Source organism: Pristiophorus japonicus, chromosome 9 (genome assembly GCF_044704955.1).
Source record: "Pristiophorus japonicus isolate sPriJap1 chromosome 9, sPriJap1.hap1, whole genome shotgun sequence".
In the NCBI taxonomy this organism is placed as follows: domain Eukaryota; kingdom Metazoa; phylum Chordata; class Chondrichthyes; family Pristiophoridae; genus Pristiophorus; species Pristiophorus japonicus.
Genome location: NC_091985.1, coordinates 106,001,618 through 106,022,637, shown reverse-complemented (window position 1 = coordinate 106,022,637; position 21,020 = coordinate 106,001,618). Strand labels below are relative to the sequence as shown.

General features: G+C 43.0%; 1 protein-coding gene across 2 annotated transcripts in view; it reads right to left on the bottom strand.

Annotated features, from left to right (window-relative positions):
* LOC139273163 (connector enhancer of kinase suppressor of ras 3-like) overlaps nt 1-19,980 on the bottom strand; it is a 468,583-nt gene extending 448,603 nt beyond the window's left edge. The window contains exon 1 of one of the 2 annotated variants that reach the window (XM_070889671.1): nt 19,686-19,980. In XM_070889671.1, coding sequence (XP_070745772.1) covers nt 19,686-19,737 — 52 coding nt within the window. In that variant the 5' untranslated portion in view covers nt 19,738-19,980. The remainder of the gene's footprint in view (nt 1-19,685) is intronic. The other variant, XM_070889670.1, reaches the window with a different exon arrangement.
* Nucleotides 19,981-21,020: the final 1,040 nt, after the last annotated feature.

Genomic DNA, 21,020 nt, shown 5'->3' with positions numbered 1-21,020 from the left:
TACAGCTAAATGAGAACTCCTTCACCGGTTTTCCACTCGGATGAAGAACTTATCTTTAGTTAGCAACCACAGACTGGTATCCCATGTCCATGTCGACCATGTGCATCTTTTGTTGCAGACAAATGTGGAACAGAGCTTCGGAAAATGCCACTGACAACAACTTGTATTTACATAGCACCTTTAACGTAGTGAAATGTCTCAAGGCGCTTCACAGGAGTATTATGCGATAAAAAAAAATTGACACCGAGCCACATAAGTAGAAATTAGCGCAGGTAACCAAAAGCTTGGTCAAAGAGGTATGTTTTAATAAGAGTCTTGAAGGAGGAAAGAGGTAGAGGCGGAGAGGTTTAGGCAGGGAGTTCCAGAGCTTGGGGCTTGGGCAACAGAAGGCACGGCCACCAGTGGTTGAGTGATCATAAGAATTAGGAACAGGAGTAGGCCATCTAGCCCCTCGAGCCTGCTCCGCCATTCAAAAAGGTCATGGCTGATCTGGCCGTGGACTCAGCTCCACTTACCCGCCCGGTCCCCATACCCCTTAATTCCCTTATTGGTTAAAAATTTATCTATCTGTGATTTGAATACATTCAATGAGCTAGCCTCAACTGCTTCCCTGGGCAGGGAATTCCACAGATTCACAACCCTCTGGGAGAAGAAATTCCTTCTCAACTCGGTTTTAAATTGGTTCCCCCGTATTTTGAGGCTGTGCCCCCTAGTTCTAGTCTCCCCGACCAGTGGAAACAACCTCTCCGCCTCTATCTTGTCTATCCCTTTCATTATTTTAAATGTTTCTATAAGATCACCCCTCATCCTTCTGAACTCCAACGAGTAAAGACCCAGTCTACTCAATCTATCATCATAAAGGTAACCCCCTCATCTCCGGAATCAGCCTAGTGAATCGTCTCTGTACCCCCTCCAAAGCTAGTATATCCTTCCTTAAGTAAGGTGACCAAAACTGCACGTAGTACTCCAGGTGCGGCCTCACCAATACCCTGTACAGTTGCAGCAGGACCTCCCTGCTTTTGTACTCCATCCCTCTTGCAATGAAGGCCAACATTCCATTCGCCTTCCTGATTACCTGCAAACTAACTTTTTGGGATTCATGCACAAGGACCCCCAGTTCCCTCTGCAAACGCAGCATGTTGTAATTTCTCCCCATTCAAATATTATTCCCTTTTACTGTTTCTCTCCCCCCCCCCCCACAAGGTGGATGACCTCACATTTTCCGACATTGTATTCCATCTGCCAAACCTTAGCCCATTCGCTTAACCTATCTAAATCTCTTTGCAGCCTCTCTGTGTCCTCGACACAACACACTTCCCCACTAATCTTTGTGTCATCTGCAAATTTTGTTACACTACACTCTGTCCCCTCTTCCAGGTCATCTGTGTATATTGTAAACAGTTGTGGTCCCAGCACTGATCCTTGTGGCACAGCACTAACCACCGATTTCCAACCTGAAAAGGCCCCATTTATCCCAACTCTCTGCTTTCTGTTAGCCAGCCAATTCTCTATCCATGCTAATACAGTTTCGCTGACTCCGCGTACCTTTATCTTCGGCAGTAACCTTTTGTGTGGCACCTTATCGAATGCCTTTTGGAAATCTAAATACACCACATCCATCGGTACACCTCTATCCACCATGCTCGTTATATCCTCAAATAATTCCAGTAAATTAGTTAAACATGATTTCCCCTTCATGAATCCATGTTGCGTCTGTTTGATTGCACTATTCCTATCTAGATGTCCTGCTATTTCTTCCTTAATGATAGCTTCAAGCATTTTCCCCACTACAGATGTTAAACTAACTGGCCTATAGTTACCTGCCTTTTGTCTGCCCCCTTTTTTTTTTTAAAAAACAGAATCGTTACATTAGCTGCTTTCCAATCCACTGCTACCTCCCAAGAGTCCAGAGAATTTTGGTAGATTATAACCAATGCATCTGCTATAACTTAATACCCTGGGATGCATTTCATCAGGACCAGGGGACTTGTCTACCTTGAGTCCCATTAGCCTGTTCAGCACTACCTCCCTAGTGATAGTCTCAAGGTCCTCCCTTCCCACATTCCCGTGACCAGCAATTTTTGGCATGGTTTTTGTGTCTTCCATTTGAAGACCGAAGCAAAATAATTGTTTAAGGTCTCAGCCATTTCCACATTTCCCATTACTAAATCCCCCTTCTCATCTTCTAAAGGACCAACATTTACTTTAGTCACCCTTTTCCTCATAATCAGGGATGCACAGGAGGACAGAATTAGAGGAGCACAGGGAGATTACAGAGATAGGGAGCGGTGAGGCCATGGAGGGATTTGAAAGTAAGGATGAGAATTTTGAAATCGAGGTGTTGCTTAACCGGAAGCCGATGTAGATCAGCGAGCAGGACTTCGTGCGAGTGAGGACAGGGCAGCCAAGTTTTGGGTCACCTCTAGTTTACATAGGGTCGAATGTGGGATGCCAGCCAGGAGTGAATAGGAAGAGTCATGTCTATAGGTAACAGACATGGATGAGGGTTTCAACAGCAGATGAACTGAGGCAAGAGTGGAGACAGGGGATGTTACAGGGATTGGAAATCAGCGATCTTTGTTATGCTGAGTGACGGTGAAATTAACATTTTACAAAAGCAAGCACTCAAAGAACATCACAAAACTGGAATTTGAGTGTGAGACTGGTAAGTTTAAGCAGAAGTAACCCCCTTAAGCTTCTTAGGCAGCCCCTCGTATCGAGGATGACTTGCTTCTAGACCAAAAAGGGATGAGTTCATGAGTTTCAATGAAGGACCTAACATTCCAGATCCCGAACTACATATTGATGGGTGGAAGATGCCTGTGCATGGATTTTTTTTATATAACCGTCTGGTGGCCGTTGCACACCAGCCACCACACAGGTTTGACAGAGCTAGGTCTTGGTCCAGTGGCAAGGGCTAACCAAGACGTCCAACTCTGCTGCATGGACCTAGTGCGCACACATATCGCAGTGTGGGCTGGCCTATGCTGCCCTTGGGCCCTCGCCTCTTCTGGGCCTCGAATTCACACTTCTCCTGGGCCCCTTAAGCTACTAGCGCCATGGAAACAGTGTGCAAAGCATTTCCAGTTGCTCAGATATTCTCTACTTGACATGAATATATTGAATATGGCAAAGTGTTCCAATGTTTGCAAGTCATTTGCAACAGGTTTGTTCTCACATTTAATGTCAGACCTTCCCAAGGTTCATTTTCGACTGGAATAAAGGCTAATTATAATTTAGTGCATAAACACAAATGTGATGAAATAAGGTTTTGTCTTTACATGTTTGACTTGCATAATCTGCTCACGCTAATAAAAACTACAGTTAAGTCTTAGTCTTCGCAGTTGTGTAATATTAACATTAAATGCCAATATTGGTGTTCCAACATGCAGGTTAATGAAATGGTAGCGCATATTCTACAAGTAAGGTTTTGATCTCAGCCAAAACCACCAGTGGAAGACCCCATGGAGGTTAGCTTCATGGAGGAAGTGGCATTTGTATAAACAGACCTCACATACCTGGTCAAGGCCAGGAAACCAGTTGCTTGGCTATTCTCTCAGCCAAGGAATGGTGACAGAGCAAAGTAACATTTAGAAAGTGAGATGGGGGATTTTTTTCTCTAAATATATGTAAATTATAACCATCTCACATGTGAACTTCTCTATTGCATGCTTTGGGTGGGGAAGAAAAAGATTTTTTTTTTTTTAAAACTTAAGTCAAACTCCACCCTAATGCTCAGTTGGTGCCAGCAGTGAATACTTAAATCAACACAGACCGGGAAAGCCAGAGGTTCAATCTGACGGATTTAACTCACCCGAGGTACAATTGACCCAAGTCCCCCTGGGTTCGGGAACAGGAAAGTGCATGCCAGGGTAGACACATCTACCATCCAGGGACACCTCATTGAGATGAGCGTGTGTGAAGGGTTTCACTGCCTTCGACATCTACACAAGAGTTGCCTCCAACAGCGCTGCTGATGTTTAGGTAAGCATAAAGGGAGCAAAAGTCATCCCTTGTTGCTTAGTGGTGTGCTTTAGGACTATTGGTTAGAGTCACTCAGAACAGACAATATATGTAGAACTTATTCATTACAATCAGCTCCAGTGGCACAAAGATATTTGAAATCTGCAAAGTGAATCAGAAAGGCTACAATTTAGGTGGGACCCGGTTGGGCAGAGTCCTGTCTTTATGTTGAAGTTTCTTCATTGGCCTGTTGATAGATGGTGTCTCCATCGGCCCCAAAAAGATCCATTAAGCAGGACCAGAGGCAGAAACTCTCAGAGCCAGGAGTTTCCATGTTCTCATCCCCCAGAGGGATCTGGAGTATCGTTGGTGGCTGTACACCTGGTAGGACTATATGTACCAGGCTGTAAAATGGCAGTAGTGGATGCTACTGAGAGTCTCAGTGGGGGCCGTAGCCTGGATTACAAAAGAAAAAAGCATAGGGGCCATGAAGGGATGCTGAGCTTTTGCATCCCAATGGACCTATCCATCAAAATTTTGGAGAAATATGTAAATCAGATTGTATAAGCAATACAGTGACTGGATAGTGCAAAAATGGGGCAACTTTGATAATAAATAATAAAAGTTAAGGTTTTTTAAAACTTTTAGAAAAGCCTGGGAATTGATGGAGCTGGTTCTACAGGTCTGCATGTCCAAGTCAAGCAAATTATCTGTACCCCAATTTGACACCAGATCCCAAAACCCCACATAAGTTCCATTGGAACTAGTGGTCTGGCCGTCAATAGTTGTGAATGAAGATACCAGTTAGAGAACCACACCTATGACTGATAGCCCTCCAAGCTAAATGTACTTGCAGTTTCAGATATTACAGCTAACTGCAAAAAATCTAAATGGGGGGGGGGGGGGGTCCAGAGATAGGGCTCAAGTATGGGGTGCAACCTATATAGAGATGCATTTTGGTACTTGTGGTTACAATAAATATCTACAATGCATATGCATGAGACAGATACCTAAATCGAACTCCTAATCGGCATTACCAATAGCTTTAAAAACCCTCATATTGCCAACAGCAAAAAAAATTAAGTCATTAAACTAACCTGATTGAAGCATCACCACCCTCTTCCCTCCTCAAAATAGTGACTTTACTCACTTGCCATGACATTGCCTCTCCAGCTCTCTTTACAAAAAAAATAAAAGTTTAACACTACATATAAAATGGTACTGATGAGTACTGTGCTACTCTCACCCACCTGTTATTTTTAAAGAAAATCACAATGAAAGTGTGGTGGAACATTCAACAGAACTGCAAAACGCTCATGTAGAGTAACTATTGAGCATGACTCTATTAAAGTTGATCATTCCGAAATTTGTTTTACTGGAAGGGAGTCAACCCAGTCTGCACCTCCTAGCAGTAGGTTGCATAACTTGGCAGAGGCTTAAGAGCAGATGGCTTGATTTACTTTGCCAGCTGATGAGATTTTTTTTTCCCTTAAAACAGTTGCACTGGAATAAGTCGACTGCAATGTGAGTGGGCACCGTCGGTACATAATTAGGACAGATTAATTCTAGCATGCATTCGGAAGTCAAAGCATAGGGGGAAGAAAAAAGTCGAGTAAACTATTAAAGCTGGTTATGCCTGCTGAACATAAAATGCCCCAAGATTGGGTACTAAAAGTCTTTTGTGCTGAGAAAGAGGGGGGGGGGGGGAAGAAATGGAGAAGTGTGCGCAATAGTAAAGGTGCCAACTCCGAAAGAGCTCCCTTATGCCACTACACAGCTCCATCTATATGCACGCACATCCGATCATCACAATCAGAAATAGATTAAAAACCTTTGACAGAAATGATTGTGTAAAAGTAAATATTCTCAAATGTAATATGTAGAATGTTAGTTAAAAGTTTGCAAATAGTTGGGATTGTTATCCCATCATAGGCAGTCCCTTGGGATCAAGGAAGACTTGCTTCCACACTTAGCATGAGCTCTTCCTGGGATTGTTATATCGTCTTCTCAATACACTACCCATTTTATCTGCCAACACTTATGCTCTGAATCTAATTTTCCTATTTTAAAATAGAGTAGGCCATAAGAACTCATTTGGAAAGCGTACATTAAAGCCAATTAAAAAGGATGTTAGTATTACCCAACAAAAACCAGATACTCTCGCCACCAGAGTCTGGAGAGAGCAAAACAAATTATAAGCTATTCCAAAAAGAGGGGAATGGGAAAGAGGTTACCTATCCACATTCAGCAGGGATATACCTGTACTGCATAGCTCAGAAAGATTCAACAGAAACTTTACAATTGTTAAAAGATTTTATGTAATGTTATATCCGCATCACAGAAGCCTTATACAATGAATAGGAACTTATATAGTCTCTGAGACTGCATCATCTGATTTCTTTTTTTTTTAAAAAGATGTTGATTAAATGGTTGTTAAATAAAGTAATACATTGAATACATGTATTTACAGATTTAACAAAAAGTAGCTAACAATTTAAGTAACTTCAATTTAAGTAACTTAATATATACAAAGACATCTGATGTTTTGCTAATGTGACATGGCTACAGGGTGCAGGAATTGTACTGAGATAATACCTTTGGCTAAATAATCTCAATTTCTGTCAGTAAAGCTTGGAAAAAAAAATCTAATAAAACTTTAAGTGAACAAAGATATACATTATTGGTGGCAGTTTGATTACACGATCCACCCAGTTGTACAATTGTATTACAGGTCGAGCGTCCGAAAACCGGAAACCTCGGGACCGAGGCCGTTCCAAAATCCGGAACGTCTTTGCCTGGGTCGAAGCAGCCAAGGAAGGGGGGGGGGGGGGGGGGAAAAGAGAAGAGCCGGGGCGAGGTCAGGCCAGCCGCCGAGGACCTGGGGGAGTCCAGACTTCAGGACATTTTCTGGTTTCTAGATGACCCCACCACGGATCGGCCCCGGTGTCCGGATTCTTTACGAACTTACGAAGCATTACGAATTTTGGAATTCCGGATTTCAGACGCTCAACCTGTAACGCTGTCCAATTTTCTAGATGCACATTTTCTGCATGTTCACGTACTTAACCATGTTTGTTAACATGTTAGAGGGAAGACAAGGAAAATAGCTCCAATAGTTTTGTAAGTTACGGTGTCATCCGGTGTGGTTCAGCTATCTCAAGCCAAGGACCCGGATTTGATTCCTGCCAGAATAGCTTTTCAGGCGTGAGTGCACTCACTATCCTTGAGCTAGAGATGGCGAAATAAATCACGGCTCTTGTTCGGTCTCTGGTAACTCCTATTGGAAAGTGCACATGTCAGTAGCAGGCTTGGCCATGATTCCCTTCATAATGGAATACCTCAAGACTCACTCTAGATGAACACAAGATGAATGGCCACTTAGATGAAGTACCAAGAATTACCAGTGTAATAGAACATCAATTCAAGAATCAGCACTTTCAAGAGAGGCAGGAAGAAAAATGGGAAAACATAAATAAGGGGGAAATGAAATTAAAGAACCTATTTTAAAAAAAGCAAAAAGAATCTGCAATACATGCAAGACTTTTTGCAGATACTGGGAGATGAGTGGAGTCAAGTGTGTCAGAAATGTTTCTTTGCTCACAACATCCCTCATACAATACTCCCACCACAAACCCATCCAAAAACCTCATAACCGTCATCTAACCCCAACCACAGCCCCTCCTGCTGATGAGTGTAGCATGATATCAACACAGCAACCATTTTAAATACAGGTTCTGTATTGATTTCAAGACAGCAGTTTTGCAGAGATCAGCACTACAGAAGTAGTAAGCGGGTGTACAGCTTGGGGGAGGAGAAGTGATGGTTGGGCAAGAGGTAGTATTAGCCACCTTGGTCCAATCTGCGACAGCTCAAATTGCAAGTGGGTGTGCTGGAAAGTTGCACGATCTCACCAACAGGACTATTGAAGGAGAGTGGTGCTGGAGAGGACAGAGGTGGGGAAGCAGGGAGATGCAGATTAACTAGTGAATGCTTGATAATCTACCAATTTTTGTTATCCATGTGACTTCCTCCATTATAGTGGATCATCCAAGTTCCATTATACAGAATTTTTATCCCCCTCCCCATTTATCTTCCTGACTCACATTGTGATAGTCACCAAAATATCAAATAGGGAATCCAGAAGAAACTTCTTTACCCAGAGAGTGGTGAGAATGTGGAACTCGCTACCACAGGGAGTGGCTGAAGCGAATAGTATAGATGCATTTAAGGGGCTGTTAGATAAGCATGAGGGAGAAGGGAATAGAGGGTTATGCTAATAGATTTAGATGGGGAAAAGACAGGAGAAGGCTGAACTGGAGCAAAAGCGCCAACATGGACCAGTTGAGCCAGATGGCCTGTTTCCGTGCTGTATACCCTATGTAATATGATTCTATGGACATCAAACAGAATCCAGTACCTTACCAGACAGGCCATTCTTTATGTGCAAACCTGGACAGTTAATATTGGCAGGCTATCTGACAGAGCATGAAAACCAAATCCAATTCTACCCTCATCCAAGACACACATACTTTCAGCACTGGTTAGTGATTGCGATCACGAGGAGCAGACATTGGCTCATCTCCTCTCCTGCAGCCTGCAGCCCAGAACTGCGAAACCAAGTGTAGCTCGCCAAGTGACTCAGCCAAGACCAGTTAACTCAGATGAGGCTGTGATTGATCTGACACTTCAGGGTCTGTATGGCTGTTACAAAGCACTTATCTTATCAAAATTTCCCTAAAATACACATTAATATGTAATTAGAAAAGGATTTTGTGGTTTCAAGTATGAGAGTTGTATCTAGATTTTCCTTCCATTCAACAGTTACAGCTGACATATAATTTCCAACTAAACATATACAATACAGTGATTGAACAAAAATAATTCTCATCTAATACTGACTGCTCTCCACTGCATTCTGAAAATGATCCGATGATGTTTTCATGGTATGCTGCGATAGTACATATTGATGGTCCAAAGTGTAGATCGTGGTTTGTGCTCCCATGAGGTTTCCAGTTACAACTATGCAACTAAGTAAGGAAAAAAAAACACTAAAAGGAGGGGACAGGAATGTTCTCATTGTGATGGAGATGAGGACAAACAAACCAAGGATTTTTCCATGCACCGGCCAGTCAACTTAGGGAAACTAGGCAGAGCTTCATTATCAAAAGAACAAAAGGCTTGTGGAAATATGGAAACCACATTTACCAGGAAAGAACATTGAGCTGGTCAGTATAAATATGTTTAAAAGGCAGTTGGATTATTTTGGAGAAAGGGATTGAGGGATAGGACAAGAAAACAGGCAAGTGGGGTTCATTGTTGAAAGGTGGTCCAGCTCATGAATTTGTCCAGTTCCAAAAAATGAGGTTCCTAGGTCCTTAACTGGAGTGGAACTGACAAAGAACCCAAGGAGGAAGTCACTTTTCTAAACTGTAGAATACAAACTTAAGCACAATGGATTTGGATTGGTAATGCAAAGTAAAACATTTTTTAAAGTGTATAGTATTCGATACTGGACAAAAAATGCATCATAATTATACACCAATTAGAACTGTATCACAGAGAGGAACCCAAGAGTAAGGGTAGACTTAGTTTCTAGACAGCAGCAGCTTTTATGCTGTCACTTCCCAACGTTTGATTTTGTAGTCAGTGGCAAAGGTGAATCCGCCACATTCACAAAGGCCAGCAAACAAGATGATCCTTTTACTGGGTGTTGCTAGCAGCTGACCTTAGCAGGCCAAGCAAGTTTATATCATTGCCAGATACAGTAGACACCTCAAATCACTGGAGAAATACTACCAGCGATGGCCTTAGCAAGATCCTGCAAATCTCATTGGAGGACAGACGCAGTGTTCTCGATCAGGCCAACATTCCAAGCATCAAAGCACTGACCATACTTGACCAGCTCCATTGGACGAGCCATTGTTCGCATGCCTGACACGAGACTTCCAAACCAAATGCTCTACTTGGAACTCCTACATGGCAAACAAACCCCCCGGTGGGCAGAGGAAACGTTTCAAGGACACCCTCAAAGCCTCCTTGATAAAATGCAACATCCCCATTGACACCTGGGAGTCCCTGACCAAAGACCACCCTAAGTGGAGGAACAGCATTCAGGAGGACACTGAGCACCTCGAGTCTCGTCACCGAGAGCATGCAGAAAACAAGCGCAGGCAGCGGAAGGAGCGTGCGGCAAACCAGACTCCCCGCCCACCCTTTCCTTCAACGACTGCCTGTCCCACCTGAGAGAGACAGTAATTCCCATATTGGACTGTTCAGTCACCTGAGAACTCACTTTTGGAGTGGAAGCAAGTCTTCCTTGATTTTGAGGGACTGCCTATGTTGATGATGATGACAACAAGACTCACATCAGAAGCTGGCAACACGAGCACATTACACGTTAAAAACGACTAATGGGACAGTTCTTGTAGGTTATGAAAAGCTTTACCATGTATTGGTCAGATCATATTTGGAGTGCTGTGTTCAGTTCTGGAGACTGACACACTGAAGAGGGTGAAGAGAGTGTTTTTCTTCAGTCAAAAGGAACATGAGCATTTCCATTAAAAGACTTAGGCCAAACCAGCCCAGTCTCTAAAAATACATCCACTTGTCTCCTGAACTCAATTATACCATCTGCTTCAATAGCCTTCCCAAAAACCTGCTCTAGAAGTCATTGCCCTTCGGATGGAAAAAGTTGCACTTCCCTTCTGTCATGTATCCTACATGGCTACTGTTGGTACTGTCACAAGATGTGCCACCAAAGGGCACAGCAGTGGGAGACTTGTAGGTTACCTGTACAGGTGTGCCTGGCCTAGTATAAAAAAGGCAGGCCACCAGGTGAGATCCTCACTCTGGAGTTAACAAATAAAAGGACTAAGGTCACTACAGTTCAAATACAACACATTGCCTCATTATTAGTAGAATCATTATTAGAGCATCCAAGGACATAACACCTTTGAACATCCTAATTTATTTTGAAACCTTGCACCCAGGTATTGGAATTATTGGCCTGTGCTTAGTAAATTCCCTTCATAATCACAAGCTCCTTTCACAGTGTTATTGACGCATAGTGGGTATGATAGTGGGACTAGTAATCCAGAGGCCGGGACTAAAAATCCAAAAAACAGGAGTTCAAATTCCACCATGGCAGTTTGTGAATTTGAATTCAGTTTAAAAATAAAAACCACTAAATAAATCTGGAATAAAAAGCCGGCATCAGTAAAATTGACCGTGAAGCAATCAGATTATTGTAAAAACCAAATTGGTTCAAGTAATTTCCTTTAGGGAAAAGAAACCTGTAGCCCTTACCTCGGTCAGTCCCACACCAATAAGCCACTCAGTTATAGCTAAACGCTGCAACAAAAAAAATAAGCACAACATGGACTGCAGCAGCTCTTGAAGACCTTCTCAAAGGCAACTGGGGATAAGCAATAAATGCTGGCCTTGCCAACAACACCCAGATCCCCAGAATTAATTTTAAAGTGGCATTAGAGACACCTGTGGCACCAGATCCCAACGCACGACTTCACAACAGCTGGTCTCAGCGAATCTGGCAAATTTACTTTAGGTTGCTGTCAGCTGCACGATGACAGCTCCATGCACTGAGAGCCATCTGCGTAAGTATTCCTCGGAGACCGATATGAAAACAACTTTAAACTTCAGTTAGGTCAGCTCAAAATCTCCTGTTTTCCTGAGAACAAGCAGCCCAATTTTCAATTAGTCTTTCCTCATAACTTACCTTCACATGGTTTCCACACAGCCAATTTTGATCTCGCCAGCTCTTGTCTGCAGCACTGAACTGAAGATCAAGGTCTTTAAAACGACAGACTTAATGGAGTCATGCTTTTCAAAGTTCTAGGTAGGGCAAACGAGATCTGGATTTCTTCTCCCATTCCAAAATCTGGGACATATGTGCATTAGTCGATACATCAACAGGTAGAAAAGTTACCTGTTTGGCACATGCACCAACTTAAATTTGGTAATGCACAAACAGCTTGTGATTATACAAGCTCTCTGTTAAGACTCAGGCATCGAAACAGGAGATAGCCATTCCACCTCGATCTGTTCAGCCATTACATTAGATAATGGCTGATCTGCAACTCAATTCCATATCCCTTGCTATTCTTACCTTATAAAAATCTGTTAGTCTTAAAAATTTCAATTAACGCAGCATCTGCAGCCTTTTAGAGCAGAGATTGGTTAAATGGTGTAATGGTGAGCACTCTGGACTTGAATTCAGCGATCAGAGTTCAAATTTTGGTAAAAGCTGCATTTCTTCAAAAGGGTTTCCAGACAGGGTACTGAAGATAGTTTGTAAACTGCGGTGTGCAATCAGACTAAATACTGACCACTAAATATGATCATTTGAAATGAGTCCATTAAAAAAATGACAACACAAAATGAAAAGCAATATATATAATTTTAAAACCTCAGGTCAATTAAAGATATCTCACTTTTTCCAGGTAAGAAGTTCTCAGACAGTTCTGTTTCTTTTCAAAAAGTAAAACATCACAGAAAATCAATTATGCGGTTCAGGAAATAAACATGATGGCAATTTATCATTGATAGATGCACAGTTGGATGTTCAAGCAGTTCGCAGCATGCTTATTTTCAGCAAAAGGAGAGATCACTAATCAAATTTGATTTAAAAATAAAATGCAGCTGCTAAGATAATAACTTGAGGCCACAATAAGACACGTGGAATGTTCAAAATTTTAGAAATTAGCATTATCAACTGAAAACTCACATATATTGCAATTATATAGTGACAAAACACACATTCTTGCATTAAAGACTGAGCCACCAGCCTCACTTGCAGATGCTGACCTCCACCAGACACTACCCTAGTTCAATGATTAAGTTTAACAGAGAGTTGTCTCTATCACCATCTTTTCCGCTTAAAACCAACTTCAAGCATCACCCACATTTTTTTTTAAATTGGAGTAAGATACACATGAATTAAAGATGGTTTACTTTTAATAAGGAGTACAATATTAATGGTCGTTACTTCTGTGTTTTATTCATCAACTACAAATGTAATATTTGCAACAAGTTACAAATGTAATATTTATAGCACCCAGAGTTTCTGGAAGGAGTATAATGGTGCATTTATATCACTTCAAGAAGAAATGATGGGAGCCACATTGGCAGCTTGCATCGAGAGGCTACCTACAGCCAGAAACTAAAAATTAGAGGCAGCACCATTGGTGGCATATGTTTACACTTCTGCATCACCACTTGAGATATATCTTAGGTGGGTCAAGATGCCTATGGTGGAAACAGCAGCACCTCATTTACCTTGCAAAACTGTCAACTGCCAGCAGCTCTGCAAAGTAAATTCAGTATTACTTTAGTAGATTCTCAATCCAGGTCCAAGCTTTTGAAATTCCAGTTCAAATTTAGGAGTTTGCCTATAGATGTCACACAGTTAACTGGCAAAGACTTCAAAAACCATCATATGGGAACTGGACTGGGATGGGCACTGCCGTTTCATTCAAACCGTGGCTATCAAGGGAAATCAGGGATAGTATTAAAGCCAAGGAAGTGGCATACAAATTGGCCAGAAATAGCAGCGAACCCGGAGAATGGGAGAAATTTAGAGCTCAGCAGAGGAGGACAAAGGGTTTGATTAGGGCAGGGAAAATGGAGTATGAGAAGAAGCTTGCAGGGAACATTAAGACAGATTGCAAAAAGTTTCTATAGATATGTAAAGAGAAAAAGGTTAGTAAAGACAAACGTAGGTCCCCTGCAGTCAGAATCAGGGGAAGTCATAACGGAGAACAAAGAAATGGCGGACCAACTGAACAAGTACTTTGGTTCAGTATTCATTAAGGAGGACACTAACAACCTTCCAGATATAAAAGGGGTCAGAGGGTCTAGTAAGGAGGAGGAACTGAGGGAAATCCTTATTAGTCGGGAAGTTAATGGGATTGAAGGCCGATAAATCCCCAGAGCCTGATGGACTGCATCCCAGAGTACTTAAGGAGGTGGCCTTGGAAATAGCGGATGCATTGACAGTCATTTTCCAACATTCCATTGACTCTGGATCAGTTCCTATCAAGTGGAGGGTAGCCAATGTAACACCACTTTTTTAAAAAAAGGAGGGAGAGAAAAAACAGGGAATTATAGACCGGTCAGCCTGACATCGGTAGTGGGTAAGACGATGGAATCAATTATTAAGGATGTCATAGCAGCGCATTTGGAAAGAGGTGACATGATGGGTCCAAGTCAGCATGGATTTGTGAAAGGGAAATCATGCTTGACAAATCTTCTGGAATTTTTTGAGGATGTTTCCAGTAGAGTGGACAAGGGAGAACCAGTTGATGTGGTATATTTGGACTTTCAGAAGGCTTTCGACAAGATCCCACACAAGAGATTGATGTGCAAAGTTAAAGCACATGGGATTGGGGGTAGTGTGCTGACATGGATTGAGAACTGGTTGTCAGACAGGAAGCAAAGAGTAGGAGTAAATGGGGACTTTTCAGAATGGCAGGCGGTGACTAGTGGGGTACCGCAAGGTTCTGTGCTGGGACCCCAGCTGTTTACACTGTACATTAATGATTTAGACAAGGGGATTAAATGTAGTATCTCCAAATTTGCGGATGACACTAAGTTGGGTGGCAGTGTGAGCTGCGAGCAGGATGCTATGAGGCTGCAGAGCGACTTGGATAGGTTAGGTGTGTGGGCAAATGCATGGCAGATGAAGTATAATGTGGATAAATGTGAGGTTATCCACTTTGGTGGTAAAAACAGAGAGACAGACTATTATCTGAATGGTGACAGATTAGAAAAAAGGGAGGTGCAACGAGACCTGGGTGTCATGGTACATCAGTCATTGAAGGTTGGCATGCAGGTACAGCAGGCGGTTAAGAAAGCAAATGGCATGTTGGCCTTCATAGCGAGGGGATTTGAGTACAGGGGCAGGGAGATGTTGCTACAGTTGTACAGGGCCTTGGTGAGGTCACACCTGGAGTATTGTGTACAATTTTGGTCTCCTAACTTGAGGAAGGACATTCTTGCTATTGAGGGAGTGCAGCGAAGGTTCACCAGACTGATTCCCGGGATGGTGGGACTGACCTATCAAGAAAGACTGGATCAACTGGGCTTGTATTCACTGGAGTTCAGAAGAATGAGAGGGGACCTCATAGAAACGTTTAAAATTCTGACGGGGTTAGACAGGTTAGATGCAGGAAGAATGTTCCCAATGTTGGGGAAGTCCAGAACCAGGGGTCACAGTCTAAGGATAAGGGGTAAGCCATTTAGGACCGAGACAAGGAGAAACTTCTTCACCCAGAGAGTGGTGAACCTGTGGAATTCTCTACCACAGAAAGTTGTTGAGGCCAATTCACTACATATATTCAAAAAGGAGTTAGATGTAGTCCTTACTACTAGGGGGATCAAGAGGTATGGCGAGAAAGCAGGAATGGGGTACTGAAGTTGCATGTTCAGCCATGAACTCATTGAATGGCGGTGCAGACTAGAAGGGCCGAATGGCCTACTCCTGCACCTATTTTCTATGTTTCTATGTTTCTAAATCCAGGCATAAAGCTGTGTTGCTTAGGCATAGTTCCACTGCACAAAACTTCCCCTAATTTGGCACTGTGTTGATAATTTCAATCAGAAACTCAGAAGCCATAGGAGTGGCTAACGTGGCAAGTAGAAAATTTCACTTTGGTGCACTAGTGGTGTGCCCGGAGGTATCAGACTGAGAAATTACTAAAATCAGATTTTCACGCTGCAGATGGATACTGACATAAGGTGATTAAACCATTAAAGGTATCCCACTGCCCAACACTGAGATCTATCACCATGAGCATGAGAATTCATCCTAAAATTAAAGGTTTAAATAGGTCGCCATTTATTGCAGTCTTTGGCAATTCTTAGTTAGTGTCAACAACCTGGTCTTTTCACATTACATGCCCCAGAATTCTGGCCTGAATCCAGTTTCACAAATTCTGGATCTCATCACTAGGAAAAGATTATAAGAACATAAGGACATAAGAAATAGGAGCAGGAGGCGGCCATTTAAGATCATGGCTGATCTGATCATGGACTCAGCTCCACTTTCCTGCTCGCTCCCCATAACCCTTTACTCCCTTATCGCTCGAAAATCTGTCTATCTCCATCTTAAATATATTCAATGACACAGCCTTCACAGCTCTCTGGGGCAGAGAATTCCACAGATTTACAACCCTCTTCGAAAAGAAATTCTTCCTCATCTCAGTTTTAAAATGAGATTTTTCTGAGGCTTATTCTGAGACTATGTCCCCTAGTTTTAGTTTCCCCTACGAGTGGAAATATCCTCTCTGCATCCACCTTGTCGAAACCCCTCATTATCTTATATGTTTCGATAAGATCACCTCTCATTCTTCTGAACTCCAATGAGTATAGGTCCAACCTACCTTCATAAGTCAACCCCCTCATCTCCGGAATCAACCTAGTGAACCTTCTCTGAACAGCCTCCAATGCAAGTATATCCTTTCTAAAATACGGAGACCAAAACTGTACGCAGTACTCTAGGTGTGGCCTCACTAATACCCTGTACAATTGTAGCATAACTTCCCTGCTTTTATACTCTATCCCCCTTGCAATAAAGGCCAACATTCCATTTGCCTTCCTGATTACTTGCTGTATCTGCATACTAACTTTGTGTTTCATGCGCAAAGACCCCAAGGTTCCTCTGTACTGCAGCACTTGGCAATTTTTCTCCATTTAAAATGATGATGATTTGTTTTTGAGCCATCTTTTCAAAACCTCCCAAACCCACGATCTCTACCACCTAGAAAAAGACAAGGGCAGCAGGCACATAGGAACACCATCTCCAACTTCCCCTCCAAGTCACACACCATCCTGACTTAGAAACAGACCGCCGTTCCTTCACGGTCGCTGGGTCTCCTGGAACTCGCTCCCTAACAGCACTATGGGAGTACCTTCACCACACGGACTGCAGCAGCAAGGGCAATTAGGGATGAGCAATAAATGCTGGTCTTGCCAGCAACATCCATATCCCATGAACAAAAAAAGATTAGATAAATCACCAATTGCTGAAATTTAAAATTAGTTGCAACTTTCCCCAAGTTGAAGTGACTTCATCAAAAAATATCTGGCACAAAATTTTCAGCAGAAAGAATTATTCATGGGGCTGACCCAATATACCCTTTTCTCACCCTTTCATCAATATCACCAAATTAATCAGATTAACAATGGATAATGAAAATGTCAATTCACCCAAATACAGATATTATACACATATCAAAATGGAATTTCTTTTAAAATTCCAAAATTAGACAAGTCGAAAACTGCTTTTGTCTAGCAATACATTCATACAGCACTGCTATTAAGCATAAGAAAAGGAGCCAAAAATAGGGGTGAAATACAAAGTGTGCATGGAAGACTTGCTCCTTCAGGTTTCTTTAAAAAGATTACACCCATAAGATTGAGTCTAGATTTGTACAAATAGATAATAAGGTCTGCTTGGAAACTATCAATGGTGCATAATCATCAGTGGGTACTGTAGATTCAGATATATATCTTCATTTTGGCTGCTAGAAAAATCTGAGTATGTTTCACTAACATCCAAACAGTTTAAATATTTTACAAAGAAAGATCTGGAGTGTTTAATTTACTTTCTTTTTAAACTGAATAGCCAATGGAGGAGGGTTGGTATAAGGACAGACGCACAAACATTAGCGTCCTCATCCAGGCCAACATCCCCAGCATTGAAGCACTGACCACACTTGATCAGCTCCGCTGGGCAGGCCACACAGTTCATATGCCAGACATGAGACTCTCAAAGCAAGCGCTCTACTCGGAACTCGTCCATGCCAAACAAGCCAAAGGCAGGCAGAGGAAACGTTACAAGGACACCCTCAAAGTCTCTCGGATAAAGTGCAACATCTCCACCGACACCTGGGAGTCCTTGGCCATAGACCGCCCCAAGTGGAGGAAGTGCATTCAGGAGGGCTCTGAGCTTGAGTATCGTCACCGAGAGCATGCAAAAATCAAGCGCAGGCAGTGGAAGGAGCGTGCGGCAAACCAGGCTCCCTGCCCATCCTTTCCCTCAACGATTATCTGTCCCATCTGTGACAGAAACTGTGGTTCTCGTATTGGACTGTACAGCCACCTAAGAACTAGGTGGAAGCAAGTCTTCCTTGATCCCGAGGGACTGCCTATGATAATGTGCAGGCACAATGAGTTTACCCAGGCAGGTCAAAGTTCCAAATGACAAGTGATGGATAAGCTGATATTTTCTGTGGAAACATTTTCATTCGTTGAAGGGATTCCATTGGCACAAGCATTAGTACATAATGGCATTTTATGGCAAATGGATATCAAAGCAAGAAGGGAAAGAAGAACAGCTGCAACTATACAATTTAATTCACAAAGGCACTATTAACATGTTTTTTTTTTGGACAACGACAATCTAAAGTTAAGACAGGTGCTGGAGGTTTGTATTGTGCTTTCAGATGTCATGGTGCCAGAGATCAGCACGCAAGCAAGTCATCTAGCCTAGTGCCATTTTTTCTTAACTGTCTTCATGTGCTCCAGTTGTTAGCGAGCATCTCGGACAGTATTCTTCCCTCAGCCAAAACTGGAATGAAGCCGGTGATTTAGAATCCAGAGAGTCCTTCATCTCACCTAACTGGCCATTGATCACGAGGTGAAAGGCTGAGCACCAAGTATCAGCTGTGAGACCATTTTAACAAGCCTGCCCCCATCCTCCCAGGGCGCCCACACACACATGTATTTTCCGGCAGGAGCCACCTGATTCCTTCCTCTCTGCACGGACATTAATGGGGACTGGCCCCTTCCTCTCCACCCGCATACCAGCACAGGGACCGAGCCTGGCTCCGGCTCCTTCCCCGCCTGTAGGACTCGGGATAAAATAAGTGAAGCCACTGAATGATATCCAACATCTAAACGTTTACAGATTCTATTTCACCTCAAGCTGCGTTGGACCGCGCCGAACAGATACGGTGTCTAACTTGTTGGCTTGCGATTTTATTGGCGAGCTTAAGTTCTTAAAAATAGGAGTTGCAAGAAAAGTCGGAGTTTTTAAACCCGAAGTTGAATCGACTGTCTAGAAAAGTTCGAGCAGATATTCCATGATGTTTAAGCAAATAAACAACGACGACAGTGTACGGTTTCAGTTTTTTTTCAGAAAGATTTGTTTAAAAACTATTCAAGGGGACCAGCGGCTGCCCGCGGAACCCGGCAACATTCTCGAGTGGATGTAAACTCGCAGCAAGTAATCACAGAGGCAGTAAACGCGAATCCGAAGCGAGTCATCGGTAAAACACCCGTCAAATACAAAGCCAGATAAATAAAACACAGAGAGCAGGTCTGCTCGCGCGCATTCAGACGCTTTCCCAGTAAAATAAGTAAACGCGGACAAGTTTATGTTGGGGGGGGGGGGGGGGGGAAGGGGAACTAAACATACGTTCGGTTGTGTGACAAAAATAGCAGCAAAATTATACAGCCCTAGGATGGGAAACTGATTGAAAGCCAAAATTAAAATGAAGCGACTTCACATCCCAAAGTATGTGAAGCCAAAACACAAACTAGTAAAACGACAACCCCAGAGCAGTTGATACACAGCAGCAACAACAAAAGCCCGAATAATCAGCTGTTGCCAACACTACACGAGCACTGCTCGTTTATGTTGGAAAAGCAATGTTGCTTCCGACTGTCACGAGCAGCCGCTGCAAACAGCTGAAAGTTCTTACCTTTAATCCACTCCACCACTTGTTTCGGCGTCCACTTTGTGATAGGTTCCATTGGTTTGAGAGGAGGAGGGGGGCAATAAACTGAAGCACAATGTAATGTTAATGTTAGTGTCGTGTGTCCAAGGAGCCGGCTGACGCTGCGGCTCGGAATGGAACGCAGTGGGACTTGGCGTTCTAGCGCGCACCTGGTGCTCGCGTTCCGGCCCTCGTTCCACCTCCCGACTCCCGAGTCCCTCTGAAGCCGGGCTGCTGCTCTGCTGCTCCACAACCTCTGCCTCGCAACACCCTATCAGCTTGCACTCGCCGCTACTTCCGTCGAAACTCCTTAAAGGGAAGGCACCGCTGCACCCAGCGTGCTTTGCTTATTATTATGATTATTATTTGTATCTGCCGACTTTAAAAGGCGCGCGCGCTGGAGCAAGAGAGCACAACAAAGCTCTGTTGCCCTCCCCCTTCCGCCTCTATAATCATAAGTGAAAAAGAAAGGGGGAATCGAGCCTCCGTATCCCCACTTACAACAAGTATGGCAGCCGACTCGGATAGGTGTTCTTTTCACACTTAAAGGGGTGCAGTAGCGCGTGGAAGTTGTGTTGGAAAGCTTTTCCCATGTGGTCATAATAAACAGATACACTACGATGACATTGTTCACAACACAGAAACAAAAACGTCACTGTGACACCCCTAGAGGCATTTTTAATCTTCCCCAAACAACGACAATTCTTTCTTACACGCGTTCCAGCTAAACAACAATGTAGACTTCCATAGCGCTCCTCGCTTACAGAAAGTCTCAAAGCACTTTAACAGAGCGGAGGAAAAAACTTCAACTTAAGATTGATAGCGGATCTTGTAGAGTTCAAATCAAAAGCGTAAATTTTTGGTGGCATATAAATAAAGAACTTGTATTTATGTAGCACCTTTCACATACGAACAATGATAGACAGGGAAAGACCCACCCAGCTTGTCCCGCACAACTGCGATGCCCTGTACATCACTATATATACACTTCCCACCCCACTGAAAGCCACGTAATCTGGAGCACCATTAAAAAAAGAAAAACTCCAGCCAATTTGGGGGGGAGGGGGGGAGGGGGGGGAAGGTGGGGTGAAATCTGGAAAATTTCTCCCAGATCCAAACTAGTCTAGGAGTCCAAAGAAGCTCAACGCAAGCTCGAGAAACAGCACCTCATCTTTCGTTTAGGCACTTTACAGCCTTCTCGACTCAACATCGAGTTCAACAATTTCAGATAACCGCTGCCCATTTTTGTCTCTTGAAGTGGGGCTTTCGAGCCCTGTTATAATTAAAGGGTTAAGAATGGGTCTCGGAACTAAAACGGGC